The 24,351-nt window shown below is 38.7% G+C and overlaps 1 protein-coding gene across 1 annotated transcript; it reads right to left on the bottom strand.

The window, feature by feature from the left end:
* Positions 1 to 4,195: 4,195 nt before the first annotated feature.
* rbm24a (RNA binding motif protein 24a) lies at positions 4,196 to 19,712 on the bottom strand. Its single transcript, XM_041808300.1, has 4 exons — positions 19,266 to 19,712; positions 17,914 to 18,037; positions 17,505 to 17,559; positions 4,196 to 6,107 (listed from the first exon to the last, which is right to left on the bottom strand). Exons 1-4 carry the CDS (start codon positions 19,431 to 19,433, stop codon positions 5,756 to 5,758), a joined length of 699 nt encoding a protein of 232 aa, XP_041664234.1. The 5' UTR covers positions 19,434 to 19,712; the 3' UTR covers positions 4,196 to 5,755.
* Between the last annotated feature and the right edge of the window lie 4,639 nt (positions 19,713 to 24,351).

Here is a 24,351-nt window from a genome sequence, read left to right on the forward strand (position 1 = left end):
ATAAACTTGAACTAGTTAACAGCCTCCGTTGTGGTCATCAACCTGATGACACCAGAGTTGTATTTCTGCTGTGTTATACTTTTGAAGTTCCTTGTAGGTATAATCCTCTGTTTCCTAAATCACCATTGGCTCTGCTCTTATAGGCTAATGGCTTATAATGACTTTGTTTATGATACTCATAGACTGTCCAGACTTTTCTTCTTCACATGCTTGGAGATACAGCTACAGTAACTGCTGTCTGGAAGAAAGGCTGTTCTTTTAATGTATGAAACCCTAAGTTTACTTTCTCTACTGATGATACTGTGATATACTTTATAATAAACTTCTAATACATTCAAAAAATGATTCTTAAAACTCACTGGAAGTATGTTAATCTGAACTACCTTTGTTGATGGTGATTACTAGAGAAGTTTTTATTGATCTTAACAGATCCAGTGGTATTTTTGAACAACACTAGTCTCAATGCTGTTTTTATTTCTGTGTTCTTGACTAGAACTTCCTGCTCTGCCGTTTAGAAACATCACACACTGTTAAACATGGTACCGGCCAAAGAAAGCATTGAAGCTACTATTGATGACTCCTTTAGGTTAATAACTCCTCTAACACAGCTGTACGTCATCATTTTACAACAGAAGCTGCTTTAATTAGTCAGGCTTCATCATGAGTCATGTGCAATGATAGCTGCTGATTTTACCCATAAGGCTTTGCTGCTTTCATGCTTTGTCCTGATCACAGTCCCACAGTGGGCCAGTTTCATGTTTCACCAAAGACCAAAATACACCCTGTAGCCAAGCAAAAGAGGGCAGGGACGCGGCACCACAGTCCTAAAATGAATTATTGATCAGAGAACACATCAATCATTGATAGACTGGGTCCTGGGAGAGTTTTAATATGTTTGTCGTATCTTTTCTGTTGGTTTAGTGTGATGGGAATAAGAAAATGAAAAAGAGCTGTCACAAAAATGTTCACAAGGGTCAGGAAAAGTGCACCGCCTCTGAATCTTTTCAGTGGAAATGTTTGGATATTTGGGCAATTTTCACTCAAAACTTAAAAAAAAAAATCTCGAAGGGAAGATTCAGTGAAAATCATAAGAGATTTTCAGTGTAAAATCTGGCAAATGTTGGTTATTTGGATAAAAGAAAAATTGGAAACTTCAATGGAAATGTATAGGGATACTGGGATATTTCATTTTGAATTTCAGGATTTTTTTCCATGTAAATTTATTGGGAGTTGAGAAATTCCCATTATTCAGGAATAAACATCATCATCAGTATATTATTATTAGTAGATATCAACATTTCTGCCGATAATTGCAATTGATATTTTGGCTGTAAAAATCTGCCGATAGCAGCTGTAAAGTTTTTATTCTTTATTCATCATCATTCCTTACACTTTCAAGCCTTTTTAAGGACTGGAATTTGAGAACTTGTTCATCCTCAAATTTTAAATTGTGTGTTTTAAGGACTGAAGTTAAATATCAGTATTGCTATCATTAAAAGCTAAAATAATTTTGTATCTTCATAAAGGATATTGCAAAAATCCTATATCTTTAATCCCTTCCAGTTTATTTCACTCACAAATTTTGGTTAATTATTGGCTGTTACAAAGCTGATGTTCTGGCCACCTTACAAATAATTCAGCTCTCATTTATAGGGATTGTGCTCTCACCTGTAATCAGTGGTGGTTCAAAAACATGCTCCATACCTCAGTGAAAAAAGTCATGAATTATCTGGTATTCAAACCCAGTGCTAGCTTGAGGTGCAAAAATTAAAAAAATGCAGCTGATGATGACGTTTAAAGATCAATAATTTGTCTGCCGTTCTAGCAAAGGTCAGAATCTAGTTCCCGTGTAGGCTAAACCAATCTTTGACACAAGCTCTATAAGAATGAAAAGTTAAATGTTGTTGAAAAATGAATTATGTTAACTCAAATATCCAAAATAGCTATTTCAACTGTTTTTCTGAGTTGATAGAGCACATTTTTAGTTTTAAGAAAACAGTACTCAATCACTCTTAGTATTTTTGTCACTGTGCTCAAAATATCTGAAAATAACCCCTTAATTTGCATAGGTTTCCCAGAATACCTTTGGGCATTAGAGCCTTTTGCACCATGAGTGAAGTTGCTGACTCCATTGGAGTCCTAACTGTGGGGAAAAGCTTTTACATAGTAATGCTATGAAAAGAGTGCTTACTGGGTCAAAGGTCACCTAACAGGCTTTGTTACTTAGTCATTCATTGTCTTACTTAAGGCGACATGATCATTCAAAATGAAAATATGTGAAAGACATGAGTGAAAATTACAGTGGATGAGAAAAATGTAGTTATTATGTTTCAGTAAAACTCCAAAAATGTATTTCCACTACTTGAGAATTTTTGCGTAATCAGCTGCATCGATTATTTTGGGTATTTTGAACGTGTCTGGTTTTATGGTGTGGGATAGTGCCCAATTCACTGAACTACAGTCCAGCCCTCCTTTAGAGCAGGGGTGTCCAAACTATGGCCTGGGGGCCAAATGCAGCCTGTGGCCCATTTTTAATTGGCCCACAGTAAATCCTAGGAATAAAATTAAATATGGCCAAAAGAAGACCGTGAAATTAATACCATGATTAAATTGAGATAATGGGATAATTGGAAATTGTATTGACAGGTGAAATAATGATACCTCAAGTCATCATGGCCTGATGAATGGAAACAAAAGGAGCCAGTAACAGCGTTCCTTTGCCTCCTATCTGCTTCATCTCAAGGTCCGATTTAACAAGCATATCATGCTTATCTTCCTAGAGGCAGATCCGTTGGTAATCACGGCTGACCGGGGCCCCCCGAAACCTGATCAGGTGGCCCAAAGTCTTTGACAATGGTTAGCTATTTCTTTTGTCAGCCATTGACGTGGCTATTGTTTTTCTTGAAGCATATTCAATTACTAAGCACATCTTAAACCACCGCTAAATGAGAATTCTTTTACTAATTTCAACACACTTATGGTGATGTGCGTCAAATTTGCCCAGTCAGCTCAACATGTATTTGAATGCGACCCCCATTGCAAAAAGTTTGGACACCCCTGCTTTAGAGCCCTTCTGTATCTGAGAAGACCTGAACCCCCTAAGAAGGGACACATCATCAACATAGATTTAAAACACTTCATTGATAAAAACCCAAAGAAGATAGGCTTACATTTTTTTATACCAAAATCCATCAATTACTATTTAATAAGTGTTTAATTAGTGTTTTATCATTTAGTCAGTCTGTGTAAATATGATTTTGATCACTTCTAAGCAGACAAAGCCTGAGATCCTTGGCGCCTACCCAAGGGGGTCCTGGACCCCAGGTTGGGAATCAGTAATTTCAAGTTTAGGATTTATCTCAGTATCGCATTATTATAAACATACAGCAATGCACACCAAACTTGTGACTGACACTGTGACACTGGTTTGAATCAAACAAGCCTTTAAAAAAGAAATATCACCAAACATCTTAAATATAATCTTTTATTTCAATTTTGAGTAAATGGTGTTGAAAGTAAAGGTTTCAATATCAACAGGACCTTTGCATTTAAATAGTAACACTTTACATGCCTTCATCCAGTGACAATGAAAAGCTTCCTTAAAAAGTTTTTTTGTCATTTATTTTTCATATTTCCCTTGTAAGAAATAGTTCAAGTATAAAAATTCCCAACAGTGTAAAATAGCCCATCTGATGAATATTAAGCAAAAGGAGCACAGCTACTGAAACCTCGACAACAACTATACATTCTAGTGGAGAAAGCAGCATTTTTGCTTGTTTTTTTTTTTTTTTGTAAAAGTTATTATTGTGTTTTGCTCTCATCTAAACACAGAAGAGGCAGAGTACAATCTGCATGCAAACAGGCCTGCATTTAAATAAAGTTCTTCCCTACAAAAAGGCATAAAGGCATTGAGCTAATATTTAATGTCATGTTCTAAAGAATCCAAAAGATAATAAAAAATTAAAGTACAGTGCACATAACAGTATCTTAAATAAGTCCTACATCAACATTTTGGTTGAGCATGTTAATAATAATAATAATTATAATAATAATTATAATAATAATAATTATGATAATAATGATAATAATAAGCTATGCATATGCCTTGAGATGAGTACATAATATTATTAATACAGTACCACCACTAAGTCTCTATTGTCAGAGCGTCAACATAGTCAACCCTCAAAAATAAATATCTTAAATAGTAATTTTTCTTTTTTCAGTTTTTTTTTTCTCTTAAATAGTAGTAAAAATGTAAGGCACACAGACCGACATAACGTCAAAGAGTCCCCCCCTCGTCTCCACCCCACCTGGTGTTCTTGACAGACATGAGGCAGGCCAGTTGTTGGGGTGGCTTTGGTAAAAGTGTGCATGTTTGTGAGAGTATACCTGACACCAGACTACAGCAGCACAGAGGTGGAAGTGCTGACAGCTGCAGGCCTGAATTGGTGGGGTGGGGGCTCTGCTTTGGGGCTCTGTGCTGGGTGGAGGGTTGTGAAGTTGGTTCCCAAATGGGCCCGGCCGGGGATTAAAATGTGACAGCTCAACAAACGAGCACAAGTGATGCGTTCTTTCCAGAGTGATCTGTCTGTGTGGCACTAGAGCTGCTCGTTCCACCCCCACCAGCAGCTGCTCTCTCCCTCTTTCTCTCTCTGCCTCATTTTCTTTCTCTCCATCCCAGAGCAACAGAGAAACACGACTGTGCTGCCTTTGTCTTTGTCCGCTATGTGTGCAGCTCTGGATGCATGTGTCAGTGTACGTGTGAGTGAGTGAAACATGTGGAAAAGCGACTGATTTAGTGTTTCTCATTGTCTGCAGCCGTGTTCAACCTCTCTCCTTTTGTCAGTGCGTTTGTTTTGTTTGCCAAGTCCCCATTTTAGTCCAAGAATAGAGTCAGAGTTGATGACATTTTCAGTTTTTTTGTTTTTTTCTTTGTCGTTTTGTCTCCTTGTGATTTGCTTGCTTTGCATAGGTCAAGAGGTCGAGACACAGAGTTAAAAAAAAGGGACATTCAGCATCAGGAAGATAAAAAGGTAGTTCTTCAAATATGTGTGAAACGATGAGTTAGGACTCCTCGACTTCCTGACAGAGGTCACATTATCATAGCTAACACTTTGGAAACGGTTCCATTTCCCTGATTATCAGAAAAATATTTACTCCAAAAAATATGCATTTGAAAAGACAAAAAAAAGACAAGAAAAGCCCCCAGTGTGTAACAATAATCATAATAAATATAAATGTTATGAGGGCATTAAATAACCAAAAAAGTGAAAAAGAGAACAGTTTCCTTAACTAACATTAAGACAGCAATAGGACTTAAAGGCTTAGTTCAACATCTACACCAACCACAGGGATTAGTTCCTGCATTTTCTCTAGAAATAAGTACTCTATTACAATGATAATAGTAATGATAATAATAATTATTGAAACAACAACAACAATAATAATAATAGTAGTAAATCTCTTTCCGTTATTTGTTCTGCATCTTTTTTTCTTTTTCTCTTTTTGGTTGAAGCACAGCAAGTTGGAAAGTTACTGTAAAAAGTTCCCACCTCACCATCATTATCACTACCACCACCACCATCATCATCACCATCATCATCATCATTAAAGCGACTCTGTCTCCGAGTCGCTGACACGCCCGCCCTTACAGCCACTCCCGCTTCCTTTTCCTTTGCTGCTCCACCTCATAATCAAACAGCCATGGCCGGGCGCGGGCCTCCTCGCCGTGCATGTCCATCAGTTGCAGTAGCTGCTATTGCATGCGGTCAGCTTGCAGCTGCTGAGGCTGGTACTGACCGAAGGCCGCGGCTGCAGCAGCAGCTGAGCCAGGAGCTGCGGTGGCTAAAGGCTGCTGGACTGCGTAGCCGTACCCTGCAGTGGCCACGTAGCCTGCGGCGGCAGGGGACGCAGCATACGGATACTGCTCGTATGCAGCAGCTGCTGCAGCACTAGCTGCAGCTGCTGAATACTGTGCATAGGCAGCTCCAGTGTAGTCGATGTAGGGGGAGGTTGCTGTGGCAGGCGCAGCAGCTGCAGGTTGCACATGAGGGATGACCACACTTGGCTGAACAAAGGCCTGAGGGTACACGTAGTGGGCCGGGATGCTGTGAAACAAACACACAAATGACAGGTTAGTATGATACTCAAGTCAGTGGGTCTCACCTTCAATCCCAAACCCAGCTCCATCACACTGCGGCCAAGCGCCCGCCCACCACCCACCATTCAGCCCCAGTCCAATCCACCAGTCAAGAACACCAAGGAAAGGCCTGCTAGTAGGGATTAGAATAATATAGGGTTGCCAAAATAGAAATCTCTGTGAAAAGAAGACAGGAAGTTGAGGAAAACTTTGACCCTTAAGAGGTGTTCAACCTCCGGGTCACTCAGATCATCTGAAATGAATAAACTTTTAAACTTTATTAACACCAGTATGATAACATTTGAAGGAGGTAAAGATATGATGTCTTTGGGAAACAACACAGGAACTATTTTCATATTTGTGGGTTTGAACGCAACTTTAGAGAGGCCAGATGACAGGATAAATTAGCATTTAACCTGCAGCCTGTTTGTCCGTCTCTTCGGGATTTGGCTGTGGTTCTGTTCTGTGGCCTGCTGGAGGGCGAGCAGGTGGGGGAGGAGAGGGAGGGGAGGCTTACAGTGCGGGGGGGTTGGGGATGTGGACAGAGGAGATGAGCCAAGAGAAGCATTGTGAAAATGTCACTGCCACTTTGACAGCTGGACAGTTTTCAAAAAGGGACGCTGCTGGCCATTTCCCCCTGTGTGCTGGGACAAAAAGCCTGGGTGGCGGGGGGAGCCGGGACTAGGTTAGCACCCAGAGGGATGTTTTGATTAAATAGTTATGAACAATGAGTGCATTTTGCCCTCCATGACATAGCCTTATTTCGCCCCCCAGGCCTGAAAATTCAAACAGCTAGCTAAGGAAAGTTTATGATAGTTTGTGAAAAAGTTTGAGCGGTCTTGAATAAACTTGAATGTTTGATCTCCTGAGAAATAGCTATAAAGATGAAATAAGAGTCAAACTGAATCTGAAGCATCAAGATGCAAAGAAATAGCTGGATTTTTGTTTTAAAAAGGCCCTTAGATACTTTGAAAGTTTGAAGGAAGGTTGTTAAGTAATCTGTTGAGAGTTATATCAAAGAAAATAAAATTAAATCAGGATGATTTAACAACATGTGGTTTTGAGTCTGTTTTGGGCGAGAAGAAAACAGCTGCAATAAATATTAATGGCTGAAAGGCAGGATCTATCGTGGCAACCCTATTGTCAGCACTCCATGATCCAATCCAACCCACATCTCACCCAAAACAGTGCACCAGGAGAAAAACAGGAAAAACAGAACAACAGCCAGGCATCAGAAAGGAAGAAATACGTTTAAAAAATGTCTACTTTGACTAGACTGATTACAGAAACAAAAACAAGGGCACGGCACAATCACTCCACTAAAAAGAGAAAAATAAAAGAAAGAAACCTGGAAGGGCTAAACTGAAGAGGCTAACTGGTTAGAAGTGGAGGATTGGTGTTACTGAAGAACTTTTTACAGACACAATCAGAAACACGGGTTAGACGGAAGGCCAGCGACAAAACTCTTACTTTTAAAAGTTAGAGTAAGCCTACAAAATTTATTAAATCTAGACTGATCAGAAACTGAAACGACAATGTTTGTTAAAAGATTGATTTGATGAGCAAAGGTAGGCCTGTCTTTATAGATTTTTTCTGACTCCTTTTTCCATTGATAATGGGTTAATTCCAGTCATTTTCTCCATATCTTTACTTATTTTATCTTTATCTTAAATGGATATTTGGGTATTTCTTAAGTTGTATAAGGTACTTGGCAATGGTAGTATTATCCTCAGATGATCTCGGTGAGCTTTAAGAAGTCTCACTGGTTTTACTGGCAGGGAACCTAGACTGTACAGCATAGCAGATGGGTACAGTTTCTCTGTGTAATTTAGCAAATTTAACTTAAAAATGGGACTAAAAAACAATGCTGGCTCAATTGTATGCTATATCGCAAATTTTTGAAGTATTTTATTTTTCACCAAGACAGCCTCTAAGTTTGGCGCTACTTTCCGCCTCAGTGTATCTGAGCAGCTGTTTGGGTCTGCAGGCTTTGCCAGAGGAAACAACAATAAGCTAAGCTAAATCAAAATCAAAACAAGCTTTTCGACTCTTTTCATGATAATGTGCCGTTTACTGTGGATACGAGGGGATGCTTTTATGAGTTCACAGAGTAACGTCTACAGATAGAGACTCAGTGGGAAGAAAGAGGAGAGAAACTTTAGTGGAGATACTGAGTTACCAGCTGGTATTGGTGTGTGAACTGCAAACCCATGTCTATGAGAGCTACTGCTGTCATAAGTGGGGCTTAGTTTTAACTCTACATCAGGACATTTCTGATAGAGGATAGCAGCTATAGGCGCCTGCATCACTACCCATCCAGAGTGCCCTGATTAACTGAATGCCAGTGTTTCACAGACATACTGGGAAAAATTAGAGAAACTGACCCTGACCAGAACAGCTGAATAGAAAATTGTCATCCAGGTAAGGTTACAGCTGTGGCTTTATTCTTAAAATGGCTGATAATTAGACAAGCTATTGTCGACATGGTATGTATACTTTTTGAAAACAATGTGTCAGCGGTTGGAGTAGAAAACTGAGTGGAAGTAACTAGTTTTTTTGTAGTTTAGTTACCCGTTGTTTCCTCTGAAACAAACAGCTGTTGGGAGACTGAGGCGGAGGAGCACATAGCCAATTGTAAAATAATTCAAAAAAGATTTGAGGCTTTCTGGGTGAAAAATAAGCTCTTAAAATGTTTTTGCTTTTACCAAAAGCCAGGCTTGTTATTCCAAGTCAACAGATTGCCAAGTCAAGATTTTCAGGAAACTTAATTTCCCTCATTATTACATGAAAGTTGTAGGAAAATCTATCTTATCGAAGCCTTCTTGGAGCTCCCTTGGAGATAACAGATAAGCTATAACCTGTTAGCTAACATTTTACAGCTGCTAGCATGAGCATTCAGCTTCTTTCTTGTTAACATAAATGTTTGATGGTTACAGGACTGGATGAAAAAGTCTTGATTTCTTGCTAACAGATTTAATTAAATGCTAATATTAGCTGCTGTGACTTAGCAGAAGGTACTGAATGATCAAAGGGCCAATGTTGTTTCACTTTACTTTAGACAGACAGACAGACAGATAGACAGACAGACTGACTTAAAAATCTGAATTTAATTATATTATAATATGATTATTATAAAAAAGTTGGGACAGGAGCATGATTACCACTTTTAAGTTCCAGTGCACCAGTGTTTGGAGACTGAAGCACTAAACGTTTAGGTTAAATTCTCTCCCATTCTTGCTTGATGTATATCTTTAGTCAATAGTAAGGCATATCTGTTGTTGTAGTCTGTGCTTCATAATGCTCCATACATTTTCTATGGGAGAAAGGTCAGTTTAGTACAACACTCTTTTCCGTGAAGCCATGCTGTTGTAACTCCTTCAGAATGTGGCTTGCCATTGTCTCGCTGAAATAAACAGAGAGGTCCCTGAAAAAGACGTCTTTATGGAAGGGCTGCTCCAGAACCTGTATGTGCCTCTTATTTTAAAGGATGCCTTCACAGATGTGCAAGTTATCCATCCCATGGGCACTAATACACCCCACACCATCACAAATGCAGAGTTTTGAACTTTGTGTCGATAACATTCTAGATGACTGTTTCCTCTTTAGTTCAGAGGACATGATGACCATTTTGCCAAGAATCCTTTAATATAGACTAAAAGTAATTTCACTACAACCTTCTTCCTGCTTGGTGCTGGGGTTGTATATCTACATAACACAGCCCGTGGCTAATTTAGGCGGTAAATATTCATCTGATCAACATGGATGACATAAAGCATATCTCCAGGGGACTTTAGAGCTACTGAAAACTATGTGGGGAAACTAACAGTGTGGAAGGATTCTGAGTTAGTCATCAACTCAGATGATAAGGAAGCTGAAGCAAAAAGAACTGCAGATACCAGAGTTGTATAAATACCAATGCAGCGGCTGGAATAAGGACGGGCCTGGGCTGAGCAGAGAGTTGTGGTGGACTCTGATGAGTGGGTAAATTGACCTTGACCAATTCTCTGACGAAGTGGAACTGTATTCAACACAGAATTATGTCATTCAGAAAGGCATGGATTGTTTGGGCAAATGGTGAGAGCACCATATCACTTCTCCATAGCTCAGGGCTTTCAGGCTAATCTAACCTATAGTAGCAGCAGCAAATGTAACTTCAACTGCAGGGAAGATTCAATGACAAGAGGAGGCTGTACTGAACTATCCAGAGAGGATGCTTTTGTCTTTTCAGGACTACTCCAAATAAATCACAATGGATTTTACAGTTTTTAGTGGCGGTTACAGTTGAGATCATCAGCAATATGGGACGACTGATGGTAAGACCCACTTTTCATATGTAATGGCAAGTTTTAAGGTGGTTTTCTGGTTAACGGACCACTAGTTAGTTATTTGTTTGGACAATTTGTTGGTGTTTCCAGTGAAGGATGGTATTTCACTGTTGTAAGCTGCTGAGTTACGTAGCAGCTCATGTGTTAACTAAGAGTTAACGGTCAAAACGGAAACGTGTCCTCAGTCTCTTTTTAGTGCAGACATAAAGATGTGTTTCATTTTTCTCTGTGTTTTATTGCTGTTAAAAGTAGGTTACTGGTCACGTGGTTATCTAAAGCAAATGTCCAGTAGATGTTTTAAGTGGCTGGAGTTCTTGGTGACTGCTGGTCATTTAGGCTGGAGACAAAAAAGTCTAGCGGAAACTCTATCATGTGTTCCAGGTTTTTTGTTTTGTTTTTGAATCATTGCAGTACTTTCCCAGACTTTTCACACCCCAAAAACTTTGCAGGAATTTCATTCAGAATGTGTGTATTAGCAAAAACTATGTAGTTGATAAGTTTTGACATTAAACACCTTGTCTTTGTGCTGTGGTTCATTGGAAATAGGTTGGAAAGGATGTTCAAATCACTATTCTGTTTCACTGACATTTTACACAACGTCCCAGTTTTTTTGTCTTTAAAGTTTGCCGGTAAATAATTTATCAATCAAACAAGGGTACTTTTTTTGCTAAGTCATGACAGCTAAAATTAGCATTCTATCTAAAAATAAGTAAATTACATTTAACAAGGAATTTTACACCATTCCTATGATTTACTGTAACACTATGACACAGTCATGTTAGCTGAGTGGGCTAAACTTAGCTTGGAGTTCTCTTAGAAGAGGTTTCACACTGGAATATGACCCACTGACCTGACTTCATTATCACTACTGTCTGTTTAGTTTCTGATATTAAAGAAACATGAATCATAACTGTAATATTTCTTTTACAGATTTCGTATTTGAATACAGCGGAAAAACATTCTTGCAGCATTTTGGTTTCCCAGCATGATGAAGCTTCCTCCAAAAGTTCTGTAGCTATGGCATGGTTAGGTGGACTAATGCACATTTACATGCATGTGCTAGAACACTACATACACACAGACGTAGAGAGGATGAGCAATGTTTGGGCTATGGGAGGGCAAACTTTGTCTGAGACATGTTCAAAGATGACTTTCTAACAAATACATCACAGTAACTCTGAGGCTGTTTTCTGAACCATGCTGGTACCTACAGTTCAATGTGAAGAATTGTTCTGCATATTGTTGTCAGAATCGTGTGTTCATGCAACCTAGCAGACATTAAAGTTCAAGGCTAAATAAAGGCTCTACAATCCACTGAGGGAGGGAGTAAAAGACCAATCTGAGGTGACATGATCTAGTAAATATGTGTGAGGTGCTCGTAAGAGCTGGTTACAGCCAAGGCAAAATGAACCTGGTGTCCAGCTTCACATAACACACAAGACTTGGTTTAATCCTAATAAAGAAAAAACCTATGTTTAAAGGGATCTTTTGGTATTTTTGAGGTTGTATTGTGTAAGGTACCCCGGGGAGTAGTGCAGGATGGGCTTGGGGAAGCTAGGCTATACAGTGTAGCAGATGGGTACAGTTTCTCCTCTTAATTTAGCAAGTTTGAGGTAAAAATTAGTCAAAAAACAGTGCTGTCTCAATTGTAGGCTATCTTGAAAAATGTTGAAGCATTTTATTTTTCACACAGGAAGCCTTTGTGTTCGGAACTATTTTGCAAAGCGAGCTTCGGCTACGTGCTCTTCCGCCACAGCTTATCGGTGTGTGGACTGTGAGCCCCTGCCCACACAGAGAGCTGTCATGATTGGGACTTATCAGCACTTCTTCTGGTCATTTCTGATTAAGGACAGCAGCTCACAGATGCCTGCAGCCTGCATCACTCCCCACCCAGAGTTCACCAGTGTTTTACCGACCATCTTCAACTTTCTCCAAGAGAAGCTGATGGAAGTTTGTCATCAAGGTAAGGTTATATAAGTGGCTTAATTATTTAAATGTCATATAACTAGACAAAACACATTTGGCACAGTATGTTTACTTTATGAAAACAATGTGCCAATGTGTGTTTGTTGTTGCTTCCTCTGACGAAGCCTGCAGATTTTCAGAGACTCTAAGGCGGAAGAGAACGTAGCCCATACCCGAAGCTCACATTGTAAAATAGTGCAAAACACAGAGGCTTTCCGGGTGAAAGATAACATTCTTTAAAAAATTCTGTTATAGTGTACAGTTGAGGCAGCATTGTTTTTTTTGGCTCATTTTTACATTAAACTCACTAAATTACACAGATAAACTGTACCCATCTGCTCCACTGTATAGCCTAGCTTCCCCAAGCCCATCCTGTTTGAAGGGACAGCAGTCACTGCAATCACTGGAGGACAATGCCACTACTATCACTAACTACCTTATACAACTCAACATAAAACTACCATAATATACCATTAATACAGACCAAGAGCATACTGTTTATTCAAGTTTGTATTAGAAATCATTGCCGTTTCATCAATGCACATGAAATTCAGAATTCATATAGTTTTAAATATGCTCTGCATTTTTCTTATTTTAGTTTCTGATCAATTTAGAGATTTTTCAGGCTCCTCAATTCTCTGATCTGACTAGGTTTAGGTTTTTACATTGCTAGTCCTCCCTGAGGGTGACCAACGCTCTGATGGGGTCGTCCCTAACTATTGCTTCTTTTAGATCTCAGCACCACCAGGAACCAATGGGCCAAGTGATGCATTGAACTGGATTCCCCTATTAGGGTGTCAGCTTCACTTTAATATAGAAATCGATTTAGTAAGGTTAAAGGACCCTCTCCTTCACTGTTTCCAATTCTAATTTTTACACATAGCTCACCCTTTGGTCTATTTCTGACCAGTTTGATTGTGCTGGGCAAAATTATGACAATCACAACATTTAATTTCACTATAAAGCAAGCTGTGTTTACGTCCCACTGCCCTCAAAAATGGATGGAGGATATTGGCCACTTACAGAACATGACTATTATGATGTTAGTCACTACAGTGTTGAGGTCTATGCATTTTGTTCGATCACTGTGAGGTTAATTTCAGAGCCATTAAAGTAACAGAAAATAACAAAAGTAGTCTGTAAAATAGATGGAAATAGTCTCTATCAAATGAGCTGAATCACCTCTAGGGCACTCAGTACATCACTCCGTACACAGGCAGTAATTTTACATTAAAAAAAGCTGAGAAGGCGGCTTGAAACTGAATCACAGCCCACAGCATTCTGAAACATCACAAATCTTTAGTCTGAACATGTTTTTACAGCTTAATAAAGTCTTCATACCGACTTGAATGCCCTCACAAATACCTCTCATATTTCATTTTCATTAAAATGCTCATCAGACTACACAGAGACATTATCCAGTGCTAGTTCTGGTTTCAACATCTAATTTGGTTGAACCCCAAGTGAACTTGGTCACGTTTAAAACCATAAATAAGCACTTGCTGGCGTTAGGGTTAGCCCATTCAGCGCTCCTGTTGCTAATGACACACTGCCTTGGAAAAGTCTTGTTTTAGACTCTGTGAAATGATATTACAAGTTTTCCTCACTTTCTGTGCAAAACTCAGATTAATACAGGGAATTATGTTAGCACTAGCATCCAGTAATAGTCCCCTTGCCATGCTGGGATAGGACAGGTGTTCATTTTGGCAACTATTTTGAAATTAGTCTCAGTCTTTAGATTGAAATACCTTTGGTCACATTTTGTTCATTTTCACGATGTTTGATTTTTGCCAATATCTGTCATGATAATATTTGAAATATAATTTTAGCCAATACTAACATCAATATCAATGTTTAGATGTAATTCGGACCTAAAACTTCAGGCTTAAAACACAAAAGTTTGAGCATGAACAAATGTCAGTCCTTTAAACAGACTTTGAAGCATAAGGAATAATGATGAATGAAGAAAAAGACTTCAGCTGACGTAGGTCTGTCCCACCTAAAACTCCACTAACTTACTTGTACATACATCCGATATTAGAGCTGATAAAGGCAGTTTTTTATAGACAAAACATTGGTTGTAAATACTGGAAGAAATTTTAATTTCTGCTGATATCATACCAAAAACATCACTACTTTGAGTCTAGTTTTAGTTGACAAAACCCAAAAACATTTTAGACCAGTTTTAGTCAATAAAAGGGAATTTTAGTTGAAACTGTTATTTTCTTTGAACTAATTTGTTTTCATATAAACTACTATAAATGTTGACTCTCTCATTAATGCACAATCATACTTTAATTACCCTAAAATACACTGAAGAAATTACCGTCATACCTTGAATAATGTCTGTCCAGAAATTTTTGTCATGACCAAAACTAAATTTACTTAAAGGTGACTGAGCATTCTGGGACCCAGATGGCCTGGTGGTTTGGTGGCATGCATGCAGTGGTTTAAGTCTGGCCTGTGGCTCTTTCCCTGCATGTCATTCCCCACTCTCTCATCCCTATTTCTGGCTGCACTGTCCTATCTCTAATAAAGGCAACACACCCCAAAATAAATCTTTGGGAAAATATTATATAGATAAAACTAGGGCTTAACAATTCTGAAAAAAAAAAATCTAATAGTGATAATTTTGTCCCATTTCAATCCAATATGAACTGTTGTATTAAAGGGGAATTATCATTTTTTAATTGTCATTCTAATCTTTTTATAAGAAAAAATCTACAACAATAAGGAAAGTAGCATTTTTTGCAAATTATTCTAAATCTTCTATTCCACTTGAAAACTTGCGTAATGTGTACCATGACATCTCATCTGCAAAAAACTGCATTAAACTGGTAATTTGACACATTTCGGGTTAAAGAAATATTAAATCTTCTACAATTTGAAAATGCAAACATGTTAGAATTAAATTTAATTTCTGATGAATTGCCCAGCCCTACTCTCCATCTAATTTTTGACATTTATTGTCTTTGTGTTTCCTCTCTTATTGTTTTCTAATCAGGTCTCTGTCTTTAGTCTTGTTCTTGAATCACTGGTTTTTCTAGGTTATTCTGGGTTCTTATGATCTTTTCTCAGATTGATAGTATCGCTTTCATTCATGTGATGTGTTCTTAATTGTTTTTTTTTTTCGTTTGTTTGTTTTTTGTTGGGTTTTTGGTGTTTGGTATGATTTTGTTCAGTCTGCTTTCCTCAGTTCTTCAGCTATCAAGGTTTTGGTTTTTGCCGTTTGTGATCTTATACTTTATTTTGCAAATTTGTCAAAGCACTTTGTAAACCCCTGTTTTAAAAGCCCTACACACATAAGTATATCTTTTTAATTTGTATTGCATACAATAGAGTTTGTATCATCTTCTTCATGAAGAGAGGGTAGTCACAAACTTTTTTAGTCATAGTTTTAGTTGACTGAATGATTTGACATTTAAGTGTCACATGTAGAAGAATTAGAGGAGCATGAGGTCTGAAATTTGATGAAACTGAAATCCTACTAAACCGCCACCAAAACTCAGAGTATCAAAACCAGATCTGACGCCAAGTGTAATAGGGTTATCAGAATAATAATCTCAGATTTGATTGCAAGTAATAATCTAACAATATTAAAACCTCAGATCTCGGCATCCACTACTGGCTAATTTCTTGTTTTTAATCTCATAAAAATGACTTTTCTTTGTCAAAGCTGCACAAACACGCTATCATCATTTTAGCACCCACACATCTATCTCGCTTTTTTGCTTGATTTTACTTGAAAATGTACATATAAGAGGCCTTCATGTTTATGGGGCCCCTACTGGCTGCGTTTAAATGGCCCCTGCTCTGCTTACATGACAGATAGAGACACTACCGTGCTGTCACCCCCTCAACACTTACACACACACAACAGAGTTTCATGCGACTGCAGCGTCAGCATTCGGGGCTTTGTGTGGCACAATGGTTGCGCTTGTTTTCCTTAACACCACGGGCCCATGTGACGAAAGCTCGCTCCGAGAGAATGAGAGAGAAAGTGAGGGAGAGACATCCAGACATTTGTTTGTCACACTGCAGACAAAGACACACAATAAGAGCACGAATCCATATGAACCGATTCAACACTCTCATACTACTCTGGTTAGGGCTCACATTATAACTGATAGACCTCAGAGACATCTACATCTGCAGAAGTGTGTGGACAGAGAGAGACTGAAACAGTTAAGAAGACAGGAGAGGTGCAAACATTTGACAGGATGTGTTACTTCTAAGTTGTGTTAATGTTGCAAACTGCAGGAATATGCTGTGAGCATGCACAAGCAGTGATGGGCTTTGTTATTTTGAAGGTCTAACGTCATGAATGAGACTGAAAGAAATTAAAAAAATCACACAGAAGATTCAGCACTCACTCCAACAAGACAGGAAACACTACATCCTGTTAAACCACAAGCTAAAAGCAATGAAAGATCAATGATTAAAGTCAAACTTTGCCCATCTTTGGCAAAGTTAACACGCTTCCACAAAAAGAAAAAAAACACCCCAAAAATTCAATCAATCCAGCTTTTTTTTAAAAATGTGAATAAAGTAAGAAAGCACACGGTTTAGCTAACAACACCACTTCATAACCGCACACAAAGCTCTAAACTATTTAAAAAAAAATAAAAATCCACGTACATGCATCTATAATCACCATTTCGAGAGCTTGTTTGTGTGTTTGAGTCTACGGGTTATTCCTTTTCTCTGATCTTTGATTACGCTCGCTGAACTATTCCACAGAGTTAGCTTAACCGAGAGCGAGCCTGTCGGACCAGAGAAAGATAGACAACATTGAGTCAGGCTGGAAGTTTCCATCATTGTCCACTCAGCACACACACGCCGGCACGTTCACGCACCCACACACACTTTTACAAACAGGCAAACCTAGACGGGGCAGTCTGCCTTGCTGTTAGACGAAGATAAACTTCATACAACTTAGTGTCTGGATTTATCAGCTATGCATTATTGTTTAGGGAGAAAAGTGGGATTTATTACAATAAAATGAGAGAAAATACATTTAAGCATGTTAATGTTTGCAGAAACAAACCAGTGCTCACAGATTATTAAGTACTTACCCATAAGGCCTTTGGATGAATGCTGGGTGAATCTGGGGAACACCAAAAGTGAAGCCTGCAGAACAGACAGAAAAGCATGAATTCACACAGCTGGAAAGTCTTTTTAGTCTTTATGTGAGTACATAAGCTTTCTATCTGTATCCACCTACAGACATGCTCTTACATTTGCTCCAGCTTTCAGGAAAAACCACCCAAACCCTGAGGTGGAAATTAGGAAGGACTGACTTGATTTTCAAGTTTGTTGCTTTGCCAACTAAACTCTTCTCTCTCTAACAAACACAATGAGAGCAAACACGCGTGCTGTGTTGATTAAACATGCTTTTGGCCCTTTGAAGATTCACATCTGCCCCTATTTGACTGATGGATAAAACACCTGTAGGTGGTAGCAGACGATTTTCTCTTCATTTACCTGGCTGCATAACCCGAGGCTTGGCCCCCAAGTAGGCCAGGTTGACGTTAGCCTTCCTGCCGTCAATGATTGGGTTGGGGTCCTTGCAGGCCCGGTCAGCAGCCGAGCGGTCCGCCATCGTCACCTGACACAAGGAGGAAGCATTAGAGACAGTGCCTATAAAGGATAAATGAAGACATTACTTTGTGAATGTGTGAATGTCTCTCTCTTGCTGTGCATCCATCTATCATCCTCATGTGGAAGTGGTGAAACTATCAGGAGTAGAACTGGAGCAAGGCGGACACATCAAACGGCTCCTTTATCTCTCCAAACTAGACTTTATCACTCCGCTCAGAGCTTCAACTCACTCTTTTGCAGCTGAGTTGAAAATGAATGAATGGATTCGATGTTGCAGTGAGTCAGATCTCACTTTTACAGGCTGTATTTTAAGCATATCAAGGGAGACGATGCAAGCAGTTATAGTCTCAGAAATAGTCTTTTTATACTGCATATAAAATGTAGAATACATTTATTTTTCTTTGCCAAATGACATATTTATGTTGGGCCTTTGTAGATAACAGGCTAGACCTGCTTGCATTGCAAATAACCTTTGTATAAAGATTGATTGGTACATGTAAGATGGGGCAAGGCAGCCCTCAAGGTGAACATACAAGTCACATCTTAACCAGAATAACCTCTAAAACTATTAAATGCTCACTTTTAAGCCTTTCTCATTGCATTTTCTTTATAATATTTAATTTCATGAGGCCAACATGCCCAAAAAAGTTTGTAACCAAACCAACATTTAATCCATCAATGTAAGAATGTCAAATTTTGTATTTTTGTGCCTGATTTGTTAACTGAAACATGGCTTAATAAAGTTTATCCATCCAAACAGCCCGTCTTCTTTGATACTCATGCCACAGTCCACCTGTTATACAGGATTTTACGCGCTTATCGTGGATTGTGTGGCTTTTTTATGTCCCCATCTACACTTTTTTTGCCGAGTGGGAGTAAAATGTTGAACCAAGCGTTCGGGGAAACTTCGTAAACAGCTCTGAGATGATGAAACTTCTCGATAAAGCTGCTGTGTGATAACTTGACATCACGGTGCGGTTTCGTCCTCAGCCCACCACAGCTGTCAGCCCACGTTTCAACGTGTCAGGGCGCATACCGAAGCGCAACAAGTTGGTGATTGCAACAGAAGCCAGTGACAAGTTTAGGAGGGACTTTCTTATCAAAACACAAACAATGATAAGTGCAGTGAAAGTCGTGTTTATCTGGGCGTTTTTGGTGGGCCGGAGCACGACTTTTCCCTCGTGCGTAAAATGGCTAATTCTGCGTAAAAATGAGGATTTCGAAGTGATACTTACAAATCCATAACCTCTCGACTTTCCGGTCTGCCTGTCGGTAATGACCACCGCTTCTTCAATCTCTCCGAACACCTCGAAATATTTCCTGAGACTTGAATCCGTGGTGTGGTAGGGAAGACCCCCGACAAAAATCTTCGTATATGTCGTGTCCTTCTGCGTGGTGTGCATCGTTAGTGCAAAATACAATAAATATTAACAATAAAAAAGAGTAGTGCAATGTCTCCTTATCAGTATTTCTTTGGCTGAAGTGAGAGAGGAGAGGAATCAGCTGGCTCTGGTACTTTTTCAGGAGAGAAAACAAAAATAGAAGTCGACAAAACTGAAGCCTGGAGGTAGATTGATCTTCCGACAGTGAAGAGAGGAGTGATATGGAGCGGATTGTCCCACAGAGACCATCAGGTGTTTCCAGCTCTTCTTGGGTAACTCTGCTGTCTAAATGAAACGCTATGGGACCCATTCCTAAAAGCGCTGCTGTCTAACTCCACCCAGCTTTTTTCAGCCCGTCTCTGTGCCCGCCCACCGGCGCGAGCGCACCAACAGCTGGGAAACCTGCGCTGCTGTGACACACACACACACACACACACTGGAGCTCCTTCATAGAGGAGATCCAGGCTGGTTTAACTGGAATCACGCAAAGTTTGGCATCCGGGGCCAATAAAGGCTCACTCCTCTGATTAGAGGTTAGGAGCATTACAAGGACAGAGGTGGAACTTATGGCATATTCTCTGTTTTAGGAGATAAATCGTCTGTTACGATAAAGAAAATATCCCCAAGGCTGGCAGCTAAAGGCTGTCTGCAAAAAGCAGCTGTTAGGCGGCAGTGGAGGCACAGGTGGAGTCAGGACAGCTCACTTGTGGGGGGTTAAATAGAGGTAGGCAAGTTTCTGAATCCACGCAGACCGTGAATGAAAAATTTACTTAAACTGTGTATAGGTTTGCAGATATACAGTGCCTATAAAAAGCACTGAATCCCTTGGATGGTTTATCCTTTTGCTGATTTTATATATCAATCATGGTCAATATAAAGTTTCTTTTATGAGAAAAAAGCCTTCTTTAATGCCAAAGTGAAAAACTGCTCAAGCTCTGTCAGGTTGCATGGGGATTGAGGTCTGGGCCTTGACTCAGCCACTCCAGAACATTCACCCTGTTGTCTTTAAACCATTTCTGTGGAGCTTTCTCTGTATGCCTTGTTCTCATTGTCTTACTGGAAAATAAATCTTCTTCCAAGCTGTAGTTCTCATCCAGACTGAATAAGATTGTCCTCCAGGATTTTCCTATATTTTGCTGCATTCATTTCTGCTTCTACCTTTTCAGGGCCGGCTGCTGAGAAGCATCTCCACAGCATGATGCTGCCACCACTATGCTGTGGGGATGGCGTGTTTGCAGTGATGTGCAGTGTTTGGCATCATGTCTGATAGCCAAAAAGCTACATTTTGGTCTCATCAGACCAAAGAACTTTCTTCCACTTGATCACGGAGTCTCCCACATGCCTTTTGGTGGGAGCCAAAACTTAAGTTTCCTTCCTTTCCCTCTCTTTTTACCTGCTATTAATCTTCTTATTCTTGTTTTATTCCTAATGATGTGATGTCGCCTTCTTATATGTGTCTTCTTATATGTGTGTTCATGATTTTACTGTCATATAATATCACTGTCTTTTCCTTAATATTTTCATCTTTCAGTGTTTTAACTGCCGTCATCATCGTCTATGTCCTTCCTTTTCCTTTAACTATGCAATTAGACATCTGTATATATTTTGACTTTCTGTTTGATTATCAAAACTTTCTCTGTCTAGTTTATTGCTAATTTGTTCTTTGTTTTTTTGTGAAATCCCTGAGTTCTTGCTTTTGCTGTCTGTTAAAGCACTTTGTAAACATTTGTTTTTAAAGGTGCTATATAAATAAAGTTATTATTATTATGATTATTATTATTTAGTCCAGATTTAATCTGAGTTTTCTTCAACAGTGGCTTTCTCTTCGCCACTCTCCCATAAAGCTTTGACTGATGAAGATGCCGGCCAACAGTTGTTGTATGCAGAGTCTCTCCCATCTCAGCTGCTGAAGCTTGTAACTCCTTCAGAGTAGTCAGAGGTGTCTGGGTGGCCTCTCTCACTAGTCTCCTTCTTGCTCACTCAGTTTGTGAGGATGGCCTGATCTAGGCAGATTTACACATGTGCCATATTCCTTCCATTTCTTGATGATGGATTTAACTAAACTCTGGGGGGATGTTCAGTGCTTCAGTGTTCAGTTGCTTGGAGTGTTCTTTTGTCTTAGTGGTGTAATGGTAGCCAGGAATACTGATCAACCAGTGACTGGACCTTCCAGACATTATGTACATATTTAGTACATTTCAGTCATATTCCACAGATTTCTACATTTTTATCTCCTTTCTTAGGATATAAGGCTGATTTTCTCAAGATGACAGGTTAATTCTTTAAGAAATAACCAAAAATTCTTTACTGTGTTGAGCAAAAATGTTTGCTTGTAAACCTTCCTGTAACTATGTGCTTTAAACATGCTTGTTTTGACCTGTCTCCTCATTTCATCATATTTTGTTCACTTTCACTTTCACTTTTGGTGGGAGCCAAAACTTAAGTTTCTAAGTTTCAAAACTTAAGTTTCAAACTTTCACATTCACTTTCTAAGCATGTACATATGAGGACAATACACTCTGGCTTTCAAACAACACAGTCATAATTTCTGCTGCTAGAATTTTGAAGATAATGGCCCAGAATGTCCGTTGAAGTAGTTAGAAGTTAAGAAGAAAATTTTTTATGATTTTCATGGAAATTCAGGAGAATTGTTTGTATATTTTGCAGTTTTATTGAAATTTGGGAAAATTTGCTGAAGTTTTTATTGATATTTTCATGGGAATTTAGAGAATTTGGTTATATAAAGGGCTGTCAAGAGTCATTGCATTAATCTTTAACTACCATCAGCAGTTAGAGCACAATTAAAAAAAAAATCTCAAAAAACTGCAGGCCTTTTGTCATGCTCCAAAAACTGCCATGTCAGTGTCTTCCTGCAGCCACAGTGATGTAAAATAAGTCCACCACTGCTCCTTTATGTCTCATTTCACTTTTAAAACTCAGACAGCTCAGTGGCAAAGTTAGAATCATCTGAATCTTCAAACATTTACCTTTTAACTGTTCACTTATTTCCTTTTTAGTCCATCAAAAGTTCCTTTTTCCGTGGTTAAGTTCAAACTAAAATCTTCAGTCTGCCTAGAAAATTTAAACCGGAAGTCTCTTACCTTTATTTAAAGACATTTAAATAAAAACAAAATGACACAAACCACTTTTAAATGTGAATTTTTAAATGCTTTAAATAGGGCGTGATTAATCACAATTAACTGCAGAAATCATGAGATTAATCACAATTATACCTTGTAATCCTTCAACAGCACTAGTTTATGGATTTTGGTGACTTTCATTGAAGGGTGTGCTTGGAAATTTGCTTTGAATTTTAAAGATTTTGTTTGGATGTTTCCATCCTTTTACTGGAATATTTGGGAATTTATTGTAAATTTGGAGGGATTTGGTTATACATTTAAGGGGGAATTTGCTTTGAAATTTGGAAAGTTTAAAGAAATTTTGGGTTGCTTTTTAGGATTCTTCAAAACTAGGTTTAAGAATTTTCATTAAAAAAGGTAGGTAATTTGGAATTTTGGGGTATTTGTGTGTACTTTATATGGGACAGTTTCTGAGAAACTCCTGTTCAAAGAGGCTGATGACTTTATATGTGTGAGACACTAAAGGATCATTACAACAAAAGCTCAGGTGTCAGGAGGTTTCATTTTTTTGAGCAGCTGAAAATTTGGAAAGTGAAGGTGTTGGTGTGTCCTGATACATGTCCAGCTATAAACCACTGGTTTAGACCATTCAACATGAAGCAGTAGTTTAATTACTGAGGTTGGTTTCCATACATTTGTTTGGCTTAAAGCTCCCTGTGAGGAACTTTTGGGTTGTGTTGATTTTTGCGCCCCCACCCCTGGAAAAAGTGGGCTTATTCATCCTTTTGTTGATTTTGTTTGTTGATGACCAGAAATCTCCCTTCTTTGTTGTGTTACAGGTTTGATACCATAAAGCAGCAGACAGTGGACGGTCTGCTTTTCTACTGAGGCCTAAAAGTAGCCACACCTAGTCTAGAACACTGATCATCAACTGGCGGCCTGGGGGCCAGATCAGGCCACCCAAAGCTTCCTGTCTGGCCCCCAAAAGATCATTGAATTCAGAAAAGGAGGAAAAGAAGATTCTGTGGTTTTAAGAGTATCACTTGGCTTTAAATGTCTGCAGCTGTTAAATCCATCCCACAAACAATTAATATTGAAATAGTTTTAGAATGACTTCACATATGATCTGTTTTCACTGAAATTTACTGTCATAGTTAGTAGAGATTTTAAAAAAGGGTTAAGGTTGGCAGAAGTGCTGCAAAAATGGCCACATAAAGTGGTGAAAAGGGTAAGAGTAGCAAAAATGGATGATAAGTGGCATAAAGGGACAAAATTGGCAGAAAATTTGGTGAAAAGAGGTAAAAATGTGTCAAAATTGGTAAAGAAGGAAAAAATGGGGCAAAAAGTATCAAATATTGGTTAAAAATTAAAAAAAATAGTGCAAAATAAGCAATGAAAAGGGGTTTAAAATGGCAAAAGTAGAATAAAAAAGTTGCAAAATTGGATAAAAGAGTAGCACAAAAGGGATAAAACATGCAGGAAATGTGGTTTAAATTGGTTAAAGATTGGGTTTAAAATGGCAAAAATTGGGTTTAAAGTTGCAAAAAATGTTGAAAAAATGTAATGAAAAGTGGTAAAAAGTGGCAAAAAATGGAAGAAAAGTGTCAAAAATAATAATAATTAGGTTGTGGAACTTTTCAGTGTTTGCATCTAACCATCAATCAGTCAATCAAACTTTATTGATACAGCACCTCTCAGACAAATTCAGCTGCAGTTCAGAGAGCTTGACAAGAGAGAGGAACAGGTGACTGACAGACAGAACCATGTCCTCATATACATGACCAAAAAAATATGTTACAGGGTATTTTGGCTTCACTTTTGCACATCAAAACAAAAGGTAGAAATACTGCCCAGATTCT

This window comes from Cheilinus undulatus, linkage group 16 (assembly GCF_018320785.1).
Source record: "Cheilinus undulatus linkage group 16, ASM1832078v1, whole genome shotgun sequence".
Classification (NCBI taxonomy): Eukaryota; Metazoa; Chordata; class Actinopteri; order Labriformes; family Labridae; genus Cheilinus; species Cheilinus undulatus.